Source organism: Wasmannia auropunctata, unplaced genomic scaffold, assembly GCF_000956235.1.
Source record: "Wasmannia auropunctata unplaced genomic scaffold, wasmannia.A_1.0 LD335976.1, whole genome shotgun sequence".
NCBI lineage: Eukaryota > Metazoa > Arthropoda > Insecta > Hymenoptera > Formicidae > Wasmannia > Wasmannia auropunctata.
In genome coordinates, this window is record NW_012026914.1 from 1563126 (window position 1) to 1583919 (window position 20794).

Consider the following 20794-nt stretch of genomic DNA (forward strand, 5'->3'; position numbering starts at 1 on the left):
AATATTTCATAAGAAGTTTGTCGAGAAGTACGACACATATTATCCAAGCAGCTGGATGTTTGCACAATAATATATGAAGAATAGTACGGGTATGTTGAAAGTAAAATAAAAATAAAACTGAAAAATATTGCAATAGTTGTTGAATCAATTACAAGAAATGTGAAAATAAGAATCAATGTAAAGTCAGAAAGCGTAAATGCGTTCAATCATGCGTTTGAATATAATGTATTAATAAAGAAGAAAGTTACTTAACACAAGCGATGGTTATATTTTATATATGCAGCTCGTCAAATAAGAGAAAACAATTATTACTATTGCTAAAAAAATAGTAATTTTTCATTTACAGCATATTATCTACATGTTGTATAATATGAAGACATAAAATATTATTGTCCCATTAACTTTAAAACTAATAAGTTTAATAAGTTTAATAAAATATGTAATTATATAACACCGTGACCTAGCTAGTAACATAATTTGCAAGACAAATAGATGGATGTAAAAATATTTTAAATTAAAATTTGTTCAATATGTTACACACACACACACACACACACATATATAATTTTACTTACTTTATATATTATTTTCATAATTTTTTTCAAAATTAAATATGCTGTAAAAATACGAAAAAGTTTTTCTTACATTAATTCTTCCCTTTAGTTTCTCGTTTTACTTTTGTTCTCATTATATAAGTCAAAAATAAATTTAGCATAATTGTATAGCTTTTTGAATTTATATAAAATATTTAGTTTTTTCATACTGGAGAAGGGGTAGCTAAAAACTGACATCAAAAACTGCCATCTAGCGAGATTCTGTGTAATGTTAATTGATACATGTTGGAAAAGAAGATATCTAAAAAGACTACTGTGGATATAGTAGGATTTCAAGAGTAATTGTCTTCTAGCAAATAATTGTATCCGCGATATAATAAATATTCTCAAATATTTTAAACACAGTTTTTACAAAATTAGATAACACCATATTCAATATATGTGTCAACATAAAATCTAACTATCTCTGTATTCATTTGTAACAATTATGCTTCTAAAAAATTGCATACATAAATATAATATAGAATAAAAATATACATATTAATAATTAAGAAATATAAACCTTAATATTGCAAATAAAAGAATATATTCCAAAGAAAAACATTTTTTGTTAGATAAAAGGACTTTATGTGAACGTCCATATATCGGCTTTAGCAAATATATCGACGTTCCATGTGCGCGAAATATTAAACGCTTTTCTTGCACGATTCAGCAACGGCGAAGGAATCGAAGGAGCGAATAGAACGGAGGGACCTAGAGGGTTACGTTGATGAGACTTTCTATACATTTATATAGGGCAGTCCGGAGAAGTTTTAGTGTCTGCTGAGCGCTACGCTGTGGGAGATATTACCATCCATAAAGTTTTACGAACCGAAAATATCAAGCTTACTTGGATACTGGTTTATACGCGTCTTCGAGCAGCCTATGGTTGCCTCTCTTCGGCAATTACAGGCGGCTCGCTTGATATTGAGGAACAGCGGCGACGACGTACGCGCGAAAAAACGTATCTCGTTCGTGATTACGGCGATTACGAAGGAGGCAGTGCATTTTCTTTTTTTTCGCAGAAACGGTGGCGAACCCCTTAACGCCGAAGAACAAGACCGGCATGATCCTTCGGGCAGTACCTTTGAATTCGTGTAATGGGTTTACACGCATAGCGAATTTTATGAAGCGATGATTGGCGGTTAGTGGGCGAACGGCCTCCTAATTTTCTAAGTATCCCCGTGCCACCATCAATAATTCTAGTCCTCGTTATCGCAACAAAGTTAACGCGCGAGAAATTAGACATCACGTATTTAGCACATATACGCTCCCATCTACTTCAGATTTATAGCCTATACGGTTCCGCATATATTTATATATACATATAATCCAGTAAGCATACTACCTTTTAAATATTTTAAAATATTAAACTTGCACTTTTGTATCTGCTTTCTAAATTTCCTGGAGTGAATCTCTCTTCAAAAGAGTGAAATCTCACTCCAAAGGTGCGAAAATACTGTCTCTCGGCCACTTGAGTGGCAGTATTTTCACTCCTTAGAGTAAAATTTTGCTCCAAAAAATTTACTAATTTAAAATTTAGAGTGATAAGCCAAAGAAAATAATTTCAAACCGTATATCGCTTATCGCTTTTGATATATTCAATACTAAATCTCTCCACTAATGCTACTGTATTATTTTGTAATAAAGATTTATTGAACAATCTGATAAAGATCTGATTTTTCCTAAACAAAATATTGAGCTCTGCCTCTGTCTTTCTCTCAGATTCCTTACTTGCAGTCACAAAAGCCAACACAACATTTGCGAAAATACGATAATTACGATAACACAAACTCATACATAAACATAATCATAAAACGATTGTGTGACAATTTACACGACACACTCGATATTAATAACACATATTCTACTGTCAAGAAAAAATAAATAACGCGTTTGAAGACAGAATCCACTCGGCATTTGTCAAATCCATAACGAAATGCATACATATACGAGAATTTAAGCGTTCTTTTAAAAAATCACCGTGAATATAATAAAATAATTGTAATTCCCTTGCTTTATTATTTTAATTTCCGCGGTTTGAAATAAAAAAAAAAATTGTGCGATATTCATTATTTTGCTAAACACTATTGCCGATATGAATCGTGAGATTTGACTGAATGCGAAAGTTAATAATAAATTGTTTATAAGGAATGATCGCATATTCGTCTGCTACTCGTCGCGATTACGCTTCGAAGATAATGATACGCGGCGTTAATACATGTTGCTTAACGGTTCAAACATTATCAGCGATAGAGCCTTGTTTAAACAAAAACGAGCGCTCGCCGGATAATTATAGTCGTTACGTACTTTTGTAAAGTAACACATTATTTGGACTAACAATTAATATCGTGAAAATATTCAATAAGAAACGAATTAAATAATTTGTATGTAAGAGTATAAATTTGCTATTGCAAATCACATTAACCTGTTAAATAATCTAAAAATAAATGCAAGTTGTAAAAATATATTCTGATAATAAAATTAAATCAGAGATCTCAAGTAGCGACAGTAAAGTATTTCATAGACACGTGCACAAAAAGTGAAACTAATTTAGCAATTGCTACATAAACTCGTACATACCTTTCCATGCGGGACAGAGAAATTATAGCTTACAATAAATAAGTAATCAGTCTATTAACCTGAATTGGTTATCGAGGTACTTGACAATACTGATATATCGTCATATAAATACCTCGTGCAAAAGATGCAGGCAACAGAAAATATTCAAATATGGCCGGGTGGAAAGCTGCATTGCTACTTCTTTTATTGGCGATTGCAAGTTTGGCAGGTAAACAAATTTTGCATTAATTTTCTATAAATGTGTACTATTTAATAACATGGTAATTAAATATTCTGCGATTAATCTCTCGTTTCACATATCGTTTTATTAAGAGTACGTAGTACAATGTATTAAAAATCAATTCAGTTTATAATGCAGCTGCAATATGTATCTTTGTTGAATTTATCTGAGTAAAAGCTTTCTGATAATATTTTGTACTACTTCTAGGTGCCAGAAATTCTATATCCAAAACGGAGAATACTGCCGCCGTTGGAACTAAGTTCTTTCATAATTGGTTACATAAATTTGAGATACATAAAGTTCCGGAAAATTCTACAAATTCGAATAAATCAACGACGGATAATCCTCAAAATTTTTCGACTGAAGCAAATAAAATTCCGAAAAGTTTTGTAAATTTGAATAATACAATGGATACATAGAAGAAGTCACCAGATTACAAGACTCGAGCATTATATAAATGGTAAATTGTGTTACTTTATTTCCATATAAAAATAATAATTCTTTCATTTTTGTACAAGTATAACATACGATATGCCATTAAAATTAAAAAAATACGATTAAACGCTTAAAAAGCGATAAAACATGGAATTATTAGGGTTTTCACTTTTTCGCTGAGTGTCATGCTGGCGACAAAAGTAAAAATTGTTTAAAAAATGTTTATGTTAATTTCACGCACGTCCCCAATCGTGTGTGTGAAGTTAGCACCCCAACATTAAAATTCCATAGAGTTCTGATTAGAGTTCCCGCTTCATTTTCAAGAGAACAGTTTCCTATAGTTTATATTTTATAACAAACCGCTCAGAACGATCATGAATTTTAATAAGAAGTTAGCATCCCATTTTTTAAACTTAAAGTAAAAATTGTTATTAAGCAGAACTCTTGTTGTATAAACTACAAGGAACTTTTCGTCTCTTCAAAATGAAGCGGAAACTCTAATCAGAACAATGAAATTTAATTAGTGGAGTGCTAACTTCACATTCACACATGTGGCACTTTCCGTTATCGAACTCTTCCAATTGAAATTCAATTGACAAATTTATTAACATTAAACGCATATTGGCCGCGACTTCGAAAGTTTAAGATAAAAATAAAAGTAAAATATTTAAATATAAATGCAATTAATTAATTATTTTATCAATCAAACGGATAAAAAGTCAGAAAATACTGTTAACCAATACAGAAATATATAGAAATTTTTAATGTCAGCGGAGCAAAAATGGCATATCCGACGGTTTTAGTATTAACTTTTAAAGCAGTAAATTTTCAATAGAATCTTGTTAATATAATATTAATATCTTCAATAGAATGTTGTTAAAAATGTTAAAATAAAATTTGAATTAGCCAAACAGTAAAGTTTCTATTCTAAGTTTTTACCTATCTGTAAAATTTTATCCGCGGAAAGTTAATATTCCCGTAGTTAAATCTTTGTCCCTCTCAAAAATTTTTGTATGTTACGAAAAATTAAATCCACTGAATCAAAAAATTAAATCCGTATAAAAAATATTTTTATATTTTGTGACATATTCAAAGTAATGTCACATTTACAAGTATTTTGAACAACCGTAAAGTCTAGCCTATGTCTAAAAGTAATATTGAAATCGGCAATAGTATAACAATCGGACTGACATGAAATTAAGAAAAAAATGAGAACATTTTTATCGGTTTTCTAGATAGATTGGCAAAATCAATTAGCAGCTGCTACCACACGGTCAAAAGTACGGACGAACAACGACTTTCTTGTTACTTCACGAGAGACATATTGAAGGACTTCATTGCGAAGGAGGAGACACGTTACGCGATCGTTACCAAGGAAACAGAGCATGTGGCACGTTTTTACTGACAAATAAAGGAAACCGTGCGCGGCCCTTGTCAAAATGGAACACGGTTAAAGCGACTCCTGCAACTGTAGCTATCACTATCTTTGTACACCTTTAGTTTCTAATGCTTTATAAAACTGCTTATTTATATATAATTTTGAAAAACGAGTAATGTGAAATATTTATATTGATATGCACGCATATAAACTTTTGCACAATTGCATAAACATAAAATAAATAATTTTTACTCCTAACTTCTTCGTTACATAAAATATAATCTATAATCTATAAGCACATAAGAGATTTATAGGATACTAAAACCTTTAAACACAATAGCTCGATAGTTTTCTTTAGGAATTATCCCTCGCGCTTTCCGATTATGAAAGATCTTTAGTTATAGAAGAAGAAGCAAATGGAGGTTATAATATTTACAGGTGCAATAAAAGTACGCCTTTAGCGACCCATTCCTTCTGTTGAAGGAACACGACGTCGCGGAACGTCGGCCGTACAATAATGCCAAATACGCGTGAAGAGAATGCGATTCTCAAACGTTCGGCTAAAGTCGCATCCGTAACAGTTTTACTGCTTTTTTAGCTTCTTTTTCGCCACGCTCATTCCTTTCTACCTTTAATCCTGGTTATTCCGTCATGCGATTCAGTATGTTACGTGACATTGGCAACCACCAACGATCAAAAAAGGGAATTCTTTTTATAGATATATTGACGGTATAAGAACTATATTATTGTATAGCCGTACTTTTTACCAAAAATATTTCGTATTCTTCCGCCAGTATTTGAACGAATTTCTGTAAAAATATTTTTTATATGTACATATATATACTATCGAAAAAGCTAAATATTAAATTTATTTAATTGTTATCAACTTTTTAAACAATCTAATATTTATAAAATCAATGGGACATAGAAAATTGGCGTAATTGCGATATTTTCACGACCAATTTGGCAAACTCGAAATATATAAAAATTTTTGTTTAGAAAAACAGATTTCATAAAACAATAATATGTATAAAAAAAAACACAAAATCATATATAAAACGGAAATGTTTAAGTTATCGCGGAGCATATTGCGACTGGAAACGAGTCGCCATTTTGAAACGAACTACGTTCCCACGTAGTCGCAGTTAATTTATCGGATTTTCCTCCGGTCTATCGTATCCCTCACGCCCATGGACCAAGATGGCCGACCTGGTATCCATGGAAACACTCTCCCGCAGCATCTCCTTGCCAGAACGGTTCGTTCTATGGCGTACGGAGGAGCGAAATAGCGCGCGCGCCACGTCAACCAGAGAGGGGTGGCGCGCACCCGGGTAATGGGATACGAGCCGACATATTTCCCGTATCGCCCATCGAACGAGCCATCTAATCTACAGGCCCCGTTTCTTCGCCACGGGGATGATGCTGAGATCGTTATTATGTGCTCGAGAATTTGCAATCCAATGCAGTTTACGCGATCGTAAAGGGGTGCAACTTATAGTCCGCTCTTTTTCTTAATCTGCGGGGAATGTATGCGGAAAACCGCCGAACGGTTCTCGTAAACGCGGATCCATCAATAAGTCACCCCTCTCTAAACAAAAGTTACCGTGATGATGTAAGCGCTACCAGTAGCCGAAATGACAACGCTAAATTTATGAATTAACAACCGGGCGATGCGCTAACACGTCTTGCCCATATCACATGGAATACTCACTTGCAAATAATGTGTGAAGGTAGTTAAATCATTCAACCGTCAGAATAAAATTTTGATGCAAAGTAAATTTGTACAGTAGATTTATATCGCCTCTATGCATTTTTCTCGATTTTATTCAAACCTATATACCGAAAAATATACAAATCAAATCTATTAAGTAGATTAAAAATAGCTGATTAAATCCACAATATTATCACAAAAAATATTGCAATAAATTGTAATTTTTTAAATAACTAATAAGTATGACAATCCTTCCGAAATTGTAATAAATCGAAATTATGCGTGCAAATTTGAATTATACTCAAATAAAAATATAAAAATACTGTACGTAACTGTTACTTTTTTAATTGATCCATTTTTTATATGTGCGATTTAATCTATCTAGGATAAGTATGATTGCAAAACAATTTTGACTAAAGCAAGAATCACTTAATTTTTTAGCGATATTGAAATGTAATAAATGCACTTAATTATTTATTAAAACAAGAATATTATATTTGAATGCTTTAATGACTATTATATCACTAATATCGTGTGTTTATATGTGTGCAATTTATGTAAAAATAAATTCACAAATGAATTAGGTAAAATGTTTCAATTATTCCAATACAGAATATGTGAATGCTAAAGAGAAAGATTTATAGAAACTATATTATTAATATGGAAATATTTTGCATTACGCGTTGCGTAAATATCAAAATAAAAATAAGTTTTAATTAAATCATTTTGTATATTAAAAAATTAGTGTATTAGAAATATATAGATACCATCATATTCGTTTATATACTAAATTTTTTAATATTTAATTCTTTTTTTTATTTCATACAAAACAATATTATCTGAAAATTAGTAATGTAATTATTTACGTAGCGTAATTTTTCTTTATAAAATATTAAGGAAAATCATTATCTGCGTTATTAAAATATAAGTTAAAAAAATAGATCACACTTATTTTCTTTAGAAAAATGTTAAAAATTAAATACTTTCGCAAGTATGATTCATTATAAACAATACTTTATAAACACTTCTGTTTGATATATGTTTTATTTGCAAATTGTTTTTAATATAAATATTTCACATTGCGGTAAGGATAACCAGTGACAGAAATATAATAATAAAATTTAACTGATTAATTGAAATTAGTATATTGCGATGTAAATTATAATATACTAGTTAATGCTCCAAGTCTAATTCAGAAATATTATAATGACATAGGTATAGATATTTATAGTTTGAACAAAATTTTCGTTTTTTATCAAGTAGGTAGTTATTTAGTTAGAATTAGTTATCATATATTATCGACAATATATTACCGGTAACAAGTGTTAAAAATGTCAAAAATATTAATATACATAATAACGCAGAGAATATTTACACGTAAAAAATTTGTATCGGCATTTAGATATTATATCATATTATAAAATATTGTATAAAATGGTATCATATATTTTTTTAATGAAGTGAAACGTTAATAATTCTTTTATTTAAATATATGTACTATTTTATTTTGCGCATTTCTGCAAAGACAATTTTGTTCTAAACTATACGGGTGTTTCGTATCTACGGTTAAGAGCTCGTTCGTCGGAGAAAGATACTGGACGACGGCCTCTATAAAACATATTATTAGGTACGACCGGGGGCTGCTATTATGGCTGAAGCGCCAATGCGGGATAAGTCTCGGGAGGGTTGCTACCGAGGGGATCAAATGCCTCGCTGCAGCTTGTAAAAGCGTTTGCTCAGCCAATAGCAGCGAGTTGCAATGCTCCCCTAACGTACGAGTGCGCCCCTTTGCTCCCCGAGTTTTAGTCGTACCGTGGATAATGGCGAACATTCCGCGGCTGATATACTTCTACGACTTCCATCGAATGTTAAGCTGTCGTAAATTAATCTCGTAAAAGAAGAACAAAATGGAACGGACGCGCCGGGTAACTTTTTTTGCCATTTAAAAAAAACCGTTATCTCAAAAAATATAATTCAATGGTATAAAATATACTGTTTCAAAATTTACATATTTTGAAAGACAAATAAGTGATTGTCTGCTCTTAACGACATCGCCGATTCTTGATATGTATAAGTGAATAAATAAATGTACTCACCAAAATGTGCCGCCAACGCCATTTCTTCCGTTGTTTCGACATCATTGTCCAGTGAAGAATGTGACAATTAAAACCTGTAATAATAATATAAAAATATAAATAATATGATTACGAATTAATTTACGCTATAATAAATATCTAAAAGTCTTTTAATATTACTGATAAAACGGACCATTAATGTAAGTAACTTTTGAAACATTCATGGTAAAAATAAATTTTATATGTATTTTCCCGTAATAATAAACGCTTAATTTAAATTTTATTAACAAACGCTAAAATTTGTTAGATATTTGATACATTCTATTTTCGATATATTTAACTTTAAATTTTACATATTCTTTAATTTAATTCTCTAATATCCTTCTAGCTAATTTTTCATTCACACTTGCGATTCAAGAATTTTTTAAATAAATCTAAACAAAACGTTAAATACATGCAGTTTTATTATTTTTATTTTACAAATCTCCTTTTATCAACGTGAATAATTTTAAAAATGCAAAGAATCTATTACTACTAGATCATCTCAATTTGTTTTTAATAAACATGAAAACACAAAGTAATATGCAAAAATATCTGTTATTGCATTTAGCCAATATTTTACTTAATACTTTTTTAATAAAAAAAATTAACAAAAGATTTTTATTTTTAATAGTTACGATTGATCTCAAAGCTTTAGAAAATAAATGTATTTAAGATTTAATTAAAATTTAACGTCTAATTTTTCCTTATAACTCATCTCGTCGACATGTAAAACGCATATATTCTCAACGTTATTCTAATAATATTTAAAAAAATATAATAAAAATTGCACATGTACATAGATTACAATACACAATTGGTGATAATTATAAACTTATCAATCAATGCAAAAAAAATGTGCAGTAATATGATATAAGTGAATGGATATAATGTGTGCAGTTGAAAATTATACGCGATGTCCGGCAATGTCTTTATTATGACAAACATTTTATAAGACACTTTCTAAATTTTCTACAAAATTCATTTTTAAACAATAACAATCGTAACATATTTATTAGATGCGCGTCCCGATAGGAATCTCCAAATCAAAATAAAAATCGTAAAATATTTCAAATGTATAGTGAAATAATTACCTAAATCGTTGTAATTAATATTATGAATGCTACATTATAAGAATCTTATTCATCTCATTCTTTTATATCTCAGATTCATGTAATTCTATATGTTGTCTGTTTGAATGACAATTCTAACAATATTACAAAGATTTTTTTACTAAGGTAAATATTTTACGAATTTAGATAGAAGAAGTCATACTAATACTTGTGTCGGCTCTCATAGGCAATTATTTCACTTCATTTTATTTATTTCTTGAATCCTATTTCTTCTATTTAAATTCGTAAAATATTTATCTTAGTAAAAAAAGCTTAGTAATATTCTTAGAATCGTCATTCAAAAGGACAACAACATCATGAGACACGATCGTCTCGGCGCTAAAGAAGTATGCGTCGGACCGAACCGTGTCTCTTTACGCGTATAGAATTACATGAACATGAGATATAAAAGAATGAGAGGAATGGGATTCTGATAATAGCATTCATAATATTAATTACAACGATTTCACAACGGCAAATTATATGTACACTTCAATTTAAAAAGATACGTAGAAAAAATGTAAAAGAAAAGCTTTCAACGCTTTAATTCATGCACATATTTTTATACTCATCAAGCAATCATATTAAAATCTAATTCATAAGTTAAAATTAATTTTACGCTAAAGCTATTTCAGGGCCCAATCCCAAGTCTACTTGGGAAATATGTGCATGTGGGATTCAAATCCCACATGAGAAATGACCATCAATTTGACATTAAATCGATGTTGAATTGATGTCGAATTCATTGTATCGATGTTGATTTGATGTCGACTCGACATTAATTCGATGGTCAGTTATTTCTATCTGGGATTTGACCTTAGAACATATACTACTAATATAATATATGTTATATATAATATATGTAATATATGTTCTAAGGATTTGACTCAAGCAACCAAGCAAGAAAGAAGGTTTTTTTATAATACATTTGTTACTAACAATTTTTTGAAATTCCAAATTTATTTAACATAAATTAACGTATATGAGAAAAAAATTAATTTCTTTTGTAATTAGAAACTAGTAAATTTTGAGTCCAAAACAATCGTAAATAATACATAGGTTATTAAGGTTAGGATTACGAAATTGCAGTAATTTTGTTTTCTGATCTATAGAATAATGATAGCAATGATCATAGTTATACAGAAAATAACCATAATTATTCCAATTAACTATCGTATATTTCAATTAATTATATACGCTAACCTTAATGTAACGATTACAGCGTTATTGTGACTACTGCCGACTGCTGCGCACGTAAATTTTATCGTTCATGATGCGTACGAAGACTGTATATCTCGCTTAAAAATCACGCACGGATGAGTCGTAATTTACGGAAAATTACATGTACAAATTGTCATATGATCGCGCGGAGTTTACTTGACGGAACTTTCAAGTGTTTCATCATCGACGAGATATACTGTATCTGCGCGTGATATGACAATCGCCCGACACTTTTTTTCGACACTCCCGACATTGCTCGCTGTGTTTTTGTACTCGCAATCGGTTAAAGCCGTAATGCGAATACGAGAACGATTTCGGTTGACTCTGAACGTACAGAGAGACGGATTCACGAACTTACGGCATCGGTGTGGCGGTGTGACGCGAGATCGTGCGCGATGTTCAACGCATTACGACGAGCGTTCGGCACTTCACGGCAACACTCGCGACAATCTCCGCGGACGCGAATCACTTTTGGACGTTAATAACTGCGAAAAACACGGAGCAATTCGACAACGGTTCAGTACATCCCGACGCGCGACGCCCGTAACTACATCACAACATCTATCGATGTTGCAAATTGCGATTCTCGAACGCTTAACCGGAGAGTCCAATGAGAGAGGCGATATTGGATAGATCGATATATCGAAGCCGCCATCTTGTTCGACAAGCCTGAAAGTGGAGTCAGTGCCGTCAGTGGAGTACTGGAGTGCAGCAGTGCGCCGTGCGTTGCATTGTGATGAGAATCGCTTGGTAGTGCCGATTTGTTTGCAATAATGATACTCTCACGAGGATTAAATTTATTAAAAGTCACTTATAGAAGTAGCCAAAGTAAAACCGCCGCGACGAATCTGCGCTCCGTTAGGCTATCCCACGGGTAAATAAGATTATTATATAACTCTACGTTATAGGTTATGATTCGATGTTTCGCTATTCAATGCAAGTGTACATATATTTTATTATTGCACAAAAATATTTTACGTGCTCCGTTAGGCTATCCCACGGGTAAATAAAATTATTATATAACCCTACGTTATAGGTTATGATTCGATGTTTCGCTATTCAATGCAAGTGTACATACATACATATATTTCATTGCACGAAAACATTTTACGAAAAGAATACATGCGGCGTGATCTAATTAATTTTTTTTCCATCGTGTACTATGTGTTTACTATGATTTGCTGTGTTATCTCTTTAACAGTGTTCATGTATATCGAGATATCCCACCAGAAGACAAGAAATGGGTGTACACAGCTGAATTTTTCGGAGGTATAATGTGGTGGTGGGTACTGTGGCATTTCTGGCACGACTTCGGCCACATTGTCGTAAGTGTCACATAATTTTTACTGAATATATATTTCTAGTATCGGTGATGCCTTTAATGCAAAGATTTTATTTATGTTTAGGGAGAATTCCCGTATCCGGATCCATCCATGTGGACAGACAAGGAATTAGGTATACCGCCAGATGATTATGAACCCGAAAGTCATGTGTCATAGATAATTTTACAACTGTGTTACATGAAGGTAAAAAAATATATTTATCATTATACCGAAATAAGAATCTGCAAGGTTTTAACATAGAATAAAAGTGTTATGTTTATAAAACGTTAAAATATAATTATTTTGTTTTTCGTCCGTTTTACAACTTTTACAACCTTATATTTATATAGTTATTTCTCATTTTTGAGGTATCATATGCCTCAAATATATATAAATTTCCCTATACTTTGTGATATAGGAAGACATATATAAATATGTATATTAGTTTCCCAAATTTTAGTATTGTGAACAATTAATCATTGCATATATCATTTTATTAATATTCTGTTACAAAAGTTTTATTCATGACATTTATAACAAAAGTATAATGAAAATCAAGAGTTTATACATCATGCGCCTCACATATTAATTCTTTTTTGCGACATTGATAGAGATTGTTTTAATCTCAAGATATTCGTTCAAGCCTTCTTCTCCCCTGAAAAGAAAGAGATACGAGTTCAATTAGCGTACTGTTTAAATCAACTCAATCAATAGCTTGATCAGTTATCGCTTACAATTCACGTCCTATGCCAGACTGTTTGAAACCACCAAATGGTGTTTGAGGTGTGATAGCATCGTAACAGTTTATCCTGGAAAATATTAAGCGTACATAGCTATACGTGCCCAAATACAGCAAAGTATTATTATGCATGTTCCTTATATACATGAATACACTTACCAAACACTGCCCGCTTCCACAGCTTGGGCAAACTCCAAAGCTTTGTTAATATCTTTAGTAATAACGCCCGCGGCAAGACCATAGTTAGTGCGATTGGCACGTTCGATTGCTTCATTCATGTCACTGAATTTAAAGATTGTTTGAACCGGACCGAAAATTTCTTCTTTGGCGATCCTCATGTCGTCGGTTACATTTGAAAAGACTGTAGGCTGTACGAAGTAGCCAATGTCGCCTTTGCGATTTCCGCCAGCTTCCACAACGGCGCCCTGCTGTTTGCCCGAATTGATTAAGCCCATCACTTTGTCGAACATATCCTGATCGATCTGCGGGCCTTGATCCATTTTAGAATCAAACGGGTCCCCTACTTTCCTGTTGAGCGCCAGTTGTTTAGCTTGCTTCACGAATTCGTTGTATACTTTAGAATGTACAAATGTCCGTGATCCTGCGCAACAGCTCTGTCCATGATTTGCAAATAGAGCGTTATGCGCGATTTCCGCAGCTTCTTTCACTGTAAACAGCCAACGTGATATAAATATAATTAATTATTCAACAAAGTGCATTAAAGTTATTCGTGTATTATGCGTTATTATTTTTACAACATACCGTCAACATCATCGAAAACAACGAGCGGGCTCTTGCCACCTAATTCAAGACTGACACGCTTAAGATTAGTTTTACCGGCAGCTATCATTATGGAATGTCCGACCTAGAGAAGGAACATGATTTATATCTATATACATACATTACTATCAATACGGCCATGTTGTATAAAATGTAAATACCTCGGTGGATCCAGTAAAGGCGACTTTACGAATTTCTGGATGTTCAGCAATAGCTGCGCCAGCAGTTGGACCGTAACCTGGAATGACATTTATGACACCCGCTGGAAATCCTGCCTCCTTAGCTAGAGCGGCTGCGTAAAGCGCGCTCAAAGGTGTTTGCTCTGCTGGCTTTAAGATCAAAGTGCATCCGGCAGCCAAGGCAGGACCCCATTTCCAAGCCAACATCATGAAAGGATAATTCCAAGGGATGATTTGTCCGACAACGCCGACTGGCTCTTTTCGTGTCATTGTAACGTTAGCGTCGCCTAGTCAGATAATAAATAAAATTACTTACTGTCATTCAGTTTATAATTTACGTTATATATCATAAAAAGAAATTAATAATATCATGAAACCTAATGTAGCATATTAAGTGGCTGTACATGTACATAAGATAATTATTCATAAACGATGATAGTTTAAAAAATAACTACCTGTTGGAATGGTAGTTCCAAGTATCTTGTCACACCAGCCTGCGTAATAACGAAGAGTAGCAATACTATATTGAATATCCTCAACAGCACTTGTATACGTTTTTCCATTATCAAGAGTTTCGAGAGTGGCGATATAATCTAAATCGCGCGTAACAAGATCTGCGAACTATTTTATTGATTTATATTTAGTATACAGTTAATGTTTGTATTAGGTTTAAAAACTTTAATAGGGGGAGTTCCCCTAACGATGGACGGCTAATATCGGATATTAGCTATATCTGTAATAGGAAAAACGGCTCAGTAGCGATTCAACTATTACAGACATAGCTAATGGTATTAGACGCTGTCCGTCGTTAGGGGAACTCTCCCTATCATAAAATTTTACCTTGTGCATAAGTTGTCCACGGATATACGGATTCATTGTACGCCATTTCGAATTTCTGTTAAAGGCCCTTTTAGCAGCTTCCACTGCTTTATCCACATCAGCCTAAAAAGAATTGAATTTTTAAATTACAATTTAATTAATTCTTAATATTTAAACATTAAGTGAAGAAAACTTGATGATGACGTGCAATTGATGCTCAAAATTATATTAATATATTTCTTCTAGTTTGAATATATATATACCTATATATATATTTTTTTTTTTTTTGTAAATACTGTATATTTTTTTGTTGATATGAAAGTACATAACACAGATAATAGAATACAAATAATATGATAAGATAACCTTTTAATACTCATCTTACATCACAGATAAATAAAAGCAAGTCACATATGTCAGAGAAAAATGGAAAATTATTTTTAACTTTATATTGTACAATTTAATTTTTTGAGCTATGTTAAGTCAAATCATTTTTTAAAATTCAGTTTAGTATCCATTTAACTCCTAAATTTTTTAATTTTTAAATAAGAATCACAGGCATTTAAATATAATAATATAGGAAATATAATAATATAGGAAATCTGATTCAGATTTATAAAGCATTTACATGAATATAATTATTTTCCAGTGTTATATTGAATTATTATTTTTTTATTGATTTAGCAAACAAAAATTTTTAATATTAATTATTTTGTAATTAAAGATTTACAATTGAAAAAATGGAGATCCATTGGATCTATATATAATATAATTATCTTGTCAATTTTATCTGTATTTTCTTCTATGCAATTCTTGTGTATGTAATATAACTGATGTGAATAATTTTATACCTTATCTCCTTCGGAGATTTCAGCAATGACTGTACCATCGGCAGGATTTTTTGTGGGAAATTTACGACCACTCACTGCATCCACAAATTCATTGTCGATGAACAGCTTCAAAAAAAGTATTTGATTAATAATGAGATAACAATAGCTTGTTGATTTAGAAGTGATAAGGAGTTGGAAAGCTAGCAAAAGTCAAATCAACATAGTTTTAGATCTGTCCCGGTTTTTATTTTTCCTTTATAATCAATTCAATTTTAACTGAAAATTTGTGTTTTTGTAACCACTTTAAGTTATATATATTTTTTTTCTTTAAATAGCACTTGAAAAATTTTTTTATGTAGACTACATAAAGATTATTAGTGAATCTTTATCACTCAAATAATTGCGATTTAATGTGTTTTATGTTAAAAATCAATGAATTGTTGCGCATTCCATGAAACAATACGAAATATCAACTTACTTGAGTGTATTTAATTTGGACCTGCTTTGCCATTTTCTTCTCAGCGATGTCTGCACTCGGCAACAGTCGACGGGTAAGTGCTTGAGCAGCGTTTATAGAGTCAATGTCGCCATCGTTTATTAAAAGATTATTTCCGACACGTGATAAGATAGTTAAGCTTCAACTCTACAAAGGCTATACTTATATCCGCCTCAGATTTTTATGACTGCAAAATTTAGAGAAAAATATTATGGTGTTATGATTTTATTAAACAAACGATAAAATTAAAAAAATAATATAATGAACATTCGTAAATATTGCTAATACATGCCAACATACAAACGATACAGCTAGTGACTATAGCTATAACTGAAGATTTGTTATTTTTCTTATCTTGTTTCTTCCCTATGTTTCATTATACTTGTAATGAGTTAGAGTCATTTTTGCTAATCTCAAAAAAGATATCGCTTTAGTATTTTCTTTGTATACTATTTTACAACATGCCACGTATCTAATGTATTAAACTGAGTCGATTTATTGAAAATAATGCAATTATTTTTCGTTGGCGGAATATACGCCGCATTCTGTTTCCTCCCGAAACTCCGCTAAGTATAGTAGTCTATTTTGGGAATATTGTATAGTTTAGTCCTTATTCCTTTTCCATATTATCTGTTGCGTAAGTTATTGATTAAGTTGAATTATTGAATAACATTGTACTGTACATTTATGCTTTCGATTTTTATTATACGTTTGAATTTATCAGGAAAATTTTTATCAAGTGATAATATAATTAGACTGTTCGACTCGGCAATCGGAATGTTGGCAGAGAGATTTTAAATTTTTACGTAGGACATCTTTGCGCGTGCCCCAACTTCGATAGGATAACTCCAGGTTATCAATATTTTTGCATAAAAGCTGCAAAAAAATACCTTCATGAGTTGCGTAATTATCTTTTAATAAACATTTAATCGGATGCATTTTTGGTATTCGATTCGAAGTACGTAAACACTTCTACGTAGAGATATTTATTTAAATATCACGGAAAATTATCGTGAACTTAGTCACTTGCATATATTTTATATCAAAACTGATCGATTTTCTTTGACACAAACGGGCTTAGGTTAATTTGAAAACATCATTCCTTCTTTAGAAGAATGAGGCGTATCCAGCTGTGCGTATTAAATCGATAAATCCGGTTCATCAGGTGTGCTTGCGGGCGACAGCTTAAATTCACAAAAATTCATGCATTTTGTTGCACGTAAATGTACAATTCAACTGTATTCTATCTGTTTAGAATATCTATATTAAAATATAAGTTATAAAACACTACGTATACATACATTACACTTCGCTTTTTTTAATTATCCTACGAAATGTCGGATATTTCGAACAAACATGGTTGTACTGCTGATAGTCCACAGCACGTTTTACATCAACAAATTGAAGTAAGTTCTTCTTATATCATTAATTTACATAAATTATACACATCGCGTAATTATAGCATATGACAGTAATGAAGCCTCATTAATATATACGTAAATAAGCTGTTCTCAAGAAGACGAGACGTAGAAAGCGAATGTGGCGTGTACATCTTGAGAAAAAAAATTGTTTTTTATTCAGCGTATTGTACACACACACACACGTACATAATCTAATGTTTTCAACTTGTGACAAATTTTAAACTAGAAGGCACAGCCATGTCTTGCGACGAAGCTCGAATGCGATCGCGGAGACACCGCCGAGAAACCGCCGCTTTATTTACCTCAGTCCGAGGATGAATATCCGTCAAAACCCGAAAACACAATGGGACCTCTTGGTCCATGGGCTACGGGCAAGGTAACCTGTTCTCGCGAGGGTGGAATAACGGGTTTGAGACCAGTCGCAGATCGATACTCCATCACACGCTACGGACCAAGCGAATGGCGCGCGCACAATTTGAGTATCTTTCAGCAATCGAATGAGAGAATCTGTGAGGCCCAGTACGTAATTAAACGTAATTTGTGGTTATTTAAAATTGCATTTAGAAATTTCGAGAATCCACTAGCGAAGGATTTCTGAGCTCGATTCCGTAATATTATACTAAAAGTTGGGCGTTTATATTGTCACAATATATTAATAAAAATATGCTTATAGGCTCACGGCTGGGGGTGCGAAGCAATGCGTGGAGCAAGTGTACGCGGCAGCCGACAAGGCGCAATCGGAAACGACGGAACATTTAAAAACACGGGCTAAGGTGGTGTACGGTTGGAAGGCGAACTTAGAACACGCGATCGCGGCTATCGCGGAAGAGATGGAATTGTTGGAGGCCGAGCGTCGCCGTGTACAGCGATCTTTATCGATACTGACTATCCCTCTGTCGATCGCGAGCGAATTTTTGCAATTACGCACCTCTCGTTTGGACTGTGATCTCGTTCGCGATCCTGTCGAGGAGCAACTCACGAAGGTTACATCACGGATCGTTGCGTCGAATTATAACACTGTTTTTCCTGCGTCTCTTAATTCGCTTAATTCGCTCAATCAATTACGTTTGTAGGAAATAGCGCTCTGTACTGAGATACGGGATCTACTGAGCAGAATCCGCGAGCAGATCGAGATGCAGATGGTCGAATTGAGATCCGCGAAAATACGGACGGAGAACGATTGGTCTGACAAAATTCATACTTACAATCTAGACTCCGTGTGTGTGAATTTGACTAACGATTCTCCGCTTCTATTGTGGAAAGCTGGGGCTACGAGATTTCCAGCCGAGTGAGTTTGCGCCACTTTATACGTGCGAAACTGACGAAAGAACGATGCAAATGGAAAAATTTTAGCATAAGAAATGGCGGTGATAATAGTAACAATAGATATATATTCATATTTTTTTTATTGTTTGAATAATACTTTGCTGCTTTCAGCGTGGAAACTTCTGATCGGTTTATATAATCAGTTTACATAATCGATATTTTTCTTCTTTTTTTTATAGTCAATCAACTCCCACGAGTTACGAACACTTCACGCGAGAGGTATTAGCCGATGGCGAGACTACTAGACAAAGATCAATAAAGCTAAGATCCACCTTGAACGACATATATGCTAAATCCATTAAAGATCTGCACGATCAAGCGACTCGTGTTGACATTGCACTTGCAAAAAATGCGGAACTGACACAAGATTGCCTTCAGCAACTAGAACAGGAATTACTTCGCGTAAGATCTGTGGATGCAATAAAAGACAGAACATGTAAAAGATTATGTAAAACAGTAGTGGAAAAAAAACAATTATTTTTAGTGCTTGCATGAACTGGCAGACATAGAAAAGCTGATCGAGACACTTAAGTGCTCAACGAAGGGATTAAACAACGGCATGAAATTAGCGCAAACAAGATTAGATAATAGATTAAATCGGCGCAATGTTGAAAGTTGTCGAGATGCACCTCAATTTGCGTAAGTCGTTAAAAGAGAATATGATTATTTAATAAACGGCTTATTATTTATAAACAAAAAATTTTTATTTCACGCAGCCTTATTGAAGAAGTGAAATCACTTGGCAAACAGACCTCTGCCGTATTAGCAGAATTAAAACGCGCTGAGGAATCTCAGGCGGAATTGGTCAAGGCAAGAGGCACCCTTGAACATGAAATAATGGTAAAACGGAAGACGTTGTATATAGACAAGGAACGAGGTCAACTACTGCGTTCGTTCTACCCTTCTGCTACAGAATCGTCTGGATTTTAATAAATTAAATATATGCACGACGTGTAATCAGAAAATTAAAACTGACTCTATCAATCAATTAATACATAATTTTACTTTATTATTATCATGTATCTTTCAAATAAAAATATGTAATGCACGGATTACATATTAATAAACAAAATTTGCGATTATATCATTTAACATAATTTCTTATCACAGTTAATATGGAGTATAACTAAAAATTGTTTCATAATCAAAGGGGGACAATAAAAAAATCTTTAGTAAAATGTCGAATGCATAAAATTTTATTTACAATTAATGGTAATTTTTTACTCTATGCAGCTTGAAGAATATCTTCATGGAAAATCATGAAAAAATAAATATAAAAGTAAATAGATATTTGCGTTTTCCAGTAATAAGACACAGTGTCTCATGCTGTACATGTAGCAATTTTTTCATATAAAATTTTAAATCATCTTTTTTTTTTTTTTTTTTCAAAGAATAATTTGATAAGAACTGTGCCTCTTGTTTTACATGTAATAATTTTTTTTATATAAAATGTTGAATAATTAATATATTATTTGTCTTTTAAAAGAATAATTTGATAAGAACTGTGTACTTACA

General features: G+C 32.5%; 4 protein-coding genes across 7 annotated transcripts in view; 2 read left to right on the plus strand and 2 right to left on the minus strand.

Annotated features, from left to right (window-relative positions):
- LOC105454757 overlaps positions 1 to 11432 on the minus strand; it is an 83591-nt gene extending 72159 nt beyond the window's left edge. The window contains exons 1-2 of the mRNA XM_011697622.1: positions 11350 to 11432; positions 9017 to 9090 (exon numbers count right to left, since the gene is read on the minus strand). Coding sequence (XP_011695924.1) covers positions 9017 to 9061 — 45 coding nt within the window. The 5' untranslated portion in view covers positions 9062 to 9090; positions 11350 to 11432. The remainder of the gene's footprint in view (positions 1 to 9016; positions 9091 to 11349) is intronic.
- A 609-nt stretch (positions 11433 to 12041) lies between these two features.
- On the plus strand, positions 12042 to 14504 carry LOC105454762 (NADH dehydrogenase [ubiquinone] 1 beta subcomplex subunit 2, mitochondrial-like). 3 transcript variants are annotated; one of them, XM_011697628.1, is made up of 4 exons: positions 12042 to 12241; positions 12569 to 12692; positions 12774 to 12893; positions 14417 to 14504. In XM_011697628.1, the coding sequence occupies exons 1-3, from the start codon at positions 12141 to 12143 to the stop codon at positions 12864 to 12866; spliced, it is 318 nt and encodes a 105-aa protein (XP_011695930.1). In that variant the 5' UTR covers positions 12042 to 12140; the 3' UTR covers positions 12867 to 12893; positions 14417 to 14504. The 3 variants fall into 3 exon arrangements, with proteins under 3 accessions (XP_011695930.1, XP_011695932.1, XP_011695933.1); XM_011697631.1 differs by lacking the exon at positions 12042 to 12241 and adding an exon at positions 12284 to 12369; XM_011697630.1 differs by lacking the exon at positions 14417 to 14504 and having other exon boundaries at positions 12774 to 13000.
- LOC105454761 (retinal dehydrogenase 1) lies at positions 13166 to 18342 on the minus strand. Of its 2 annotated transcripts, none has more exons than XM_011697627.1 (10): positions 18256 to 18342; positions 16515 to 16719; positions 16058 to 16162; positions 15228 to 15329; positions 14843 to 15008; positions 14370 to 14674; positions 14191 to 14293; positions 13588 to 14095; positions 13424 to 13498; positions 13166 to 13344 (listed from the first exon to the last, which is right to left on the minus strand). In XM_011697627.1, exons 2-10 carry the CDS (start codon positions 16545 to 16547, stop codon positions 13275 to 13277), a joined length of 1467 nt encoding a protein of 488 aa, XP_011695929.1. In that variant the 5' UTR covers positions 16548 to 16719; positions 18256 to 18342; the 3' UTR covers positions 13166 to 13274. The 2 variants fall into 2 exon arrangements, with proteins under 2 accessions (XP_011695929.1, XP_011695928.1); XM_011697626.1 differs by lacking the exon at positions 18256 to 18342 and adding an exon at positions 16825 to 17115.
- Positions 17416 to 20273, plus strand: LOC105454760 (tektin-4). The gene is made up of 7 exons (XM_011697625.1): positions 17416 to 17938; positions 18180 to 18472; positions 18627 to 18936; positions 19027 to 19241; positions 19459 to 19681; positions 19764 to 19918; positions 19996 to 20273. The coding sequence occupies exons 1-7, from the start codon at positions 17867 to 17869 to the stop codon at positions 20207 to 20209; spliced, it is 1482 nt and encodes a 493-aa protein (XP_011695927.1). The 5' UTR covers positions 17416 to 17866; the 3' UTR covers positions 20210 to 20273.
- The last annotated feature ends 521 nt before the right edge of the window (positions 20274 to 20794 follow it).

Bases quoted from the DNA above. Each gene is read 5' to 3' on its own strand.
- LOC105454761 (XM_011697627.1), bottom strand. From the start codon at position 16,547: ATGGCAAAGCAGGTCCAAATTAAATACACTCAA. The intron at 16,163-16,514 runs GTAAGTTGATAT...CTTTTTTTGAAG, and splicing joins TCCAAATTAAATACACTCAA to CTGTTCATCGACAATGAATT. The intron at 14,096-14,190 runs GTATGTTGTAAA...GGCTGTTTACAG, and splicing joins TGTTTTCGATGATGTTGACG to TGAAAGAAGCTGCGGAAATC.
- LOC105454760 (XM_011697625.1), top strand. From the start codon at position 17,867: ATGTCGGATATTTCGAACAAACATGGTTGTACTGCTGATAGTCCACAG. The intron at 19,242-19,458 runs GTGAGTTTGCGC...TTTTTTTTATAG, and splicing joins GCTACGAGATTTCCAGCCGA to TCAATCAACTCCCACGAGTT. The intron at 19,682-19,763 runs GTAAGATCTGTG...AATTATTTTTAG, and splicing joins TAGAACAGGAATTACTTCGC to TGCTTGCATGAACTGGCAGA.
- LOC105454762 (XM_011697628.1), top strand. From the start codon at position 12,141: ATGATACTCTCACGAGGATTAAATTTATTAAAAGTCACTTATAGAAGT. The intron at 12,242-12,568 runs GTAAATAAGATT...TCTCTTTAACAG, and splicing joins TCCGTTAGGCTATCCCACGG to TGTTCATGTATATCGAGATA. The intron at 12,693-12,773 runs GTAAGTGTCACA...ATTTATGTTTAG, and splicing joins ACGACTTCGGCCACATTGTC to GGAGAATTCCCGTATCCGGA.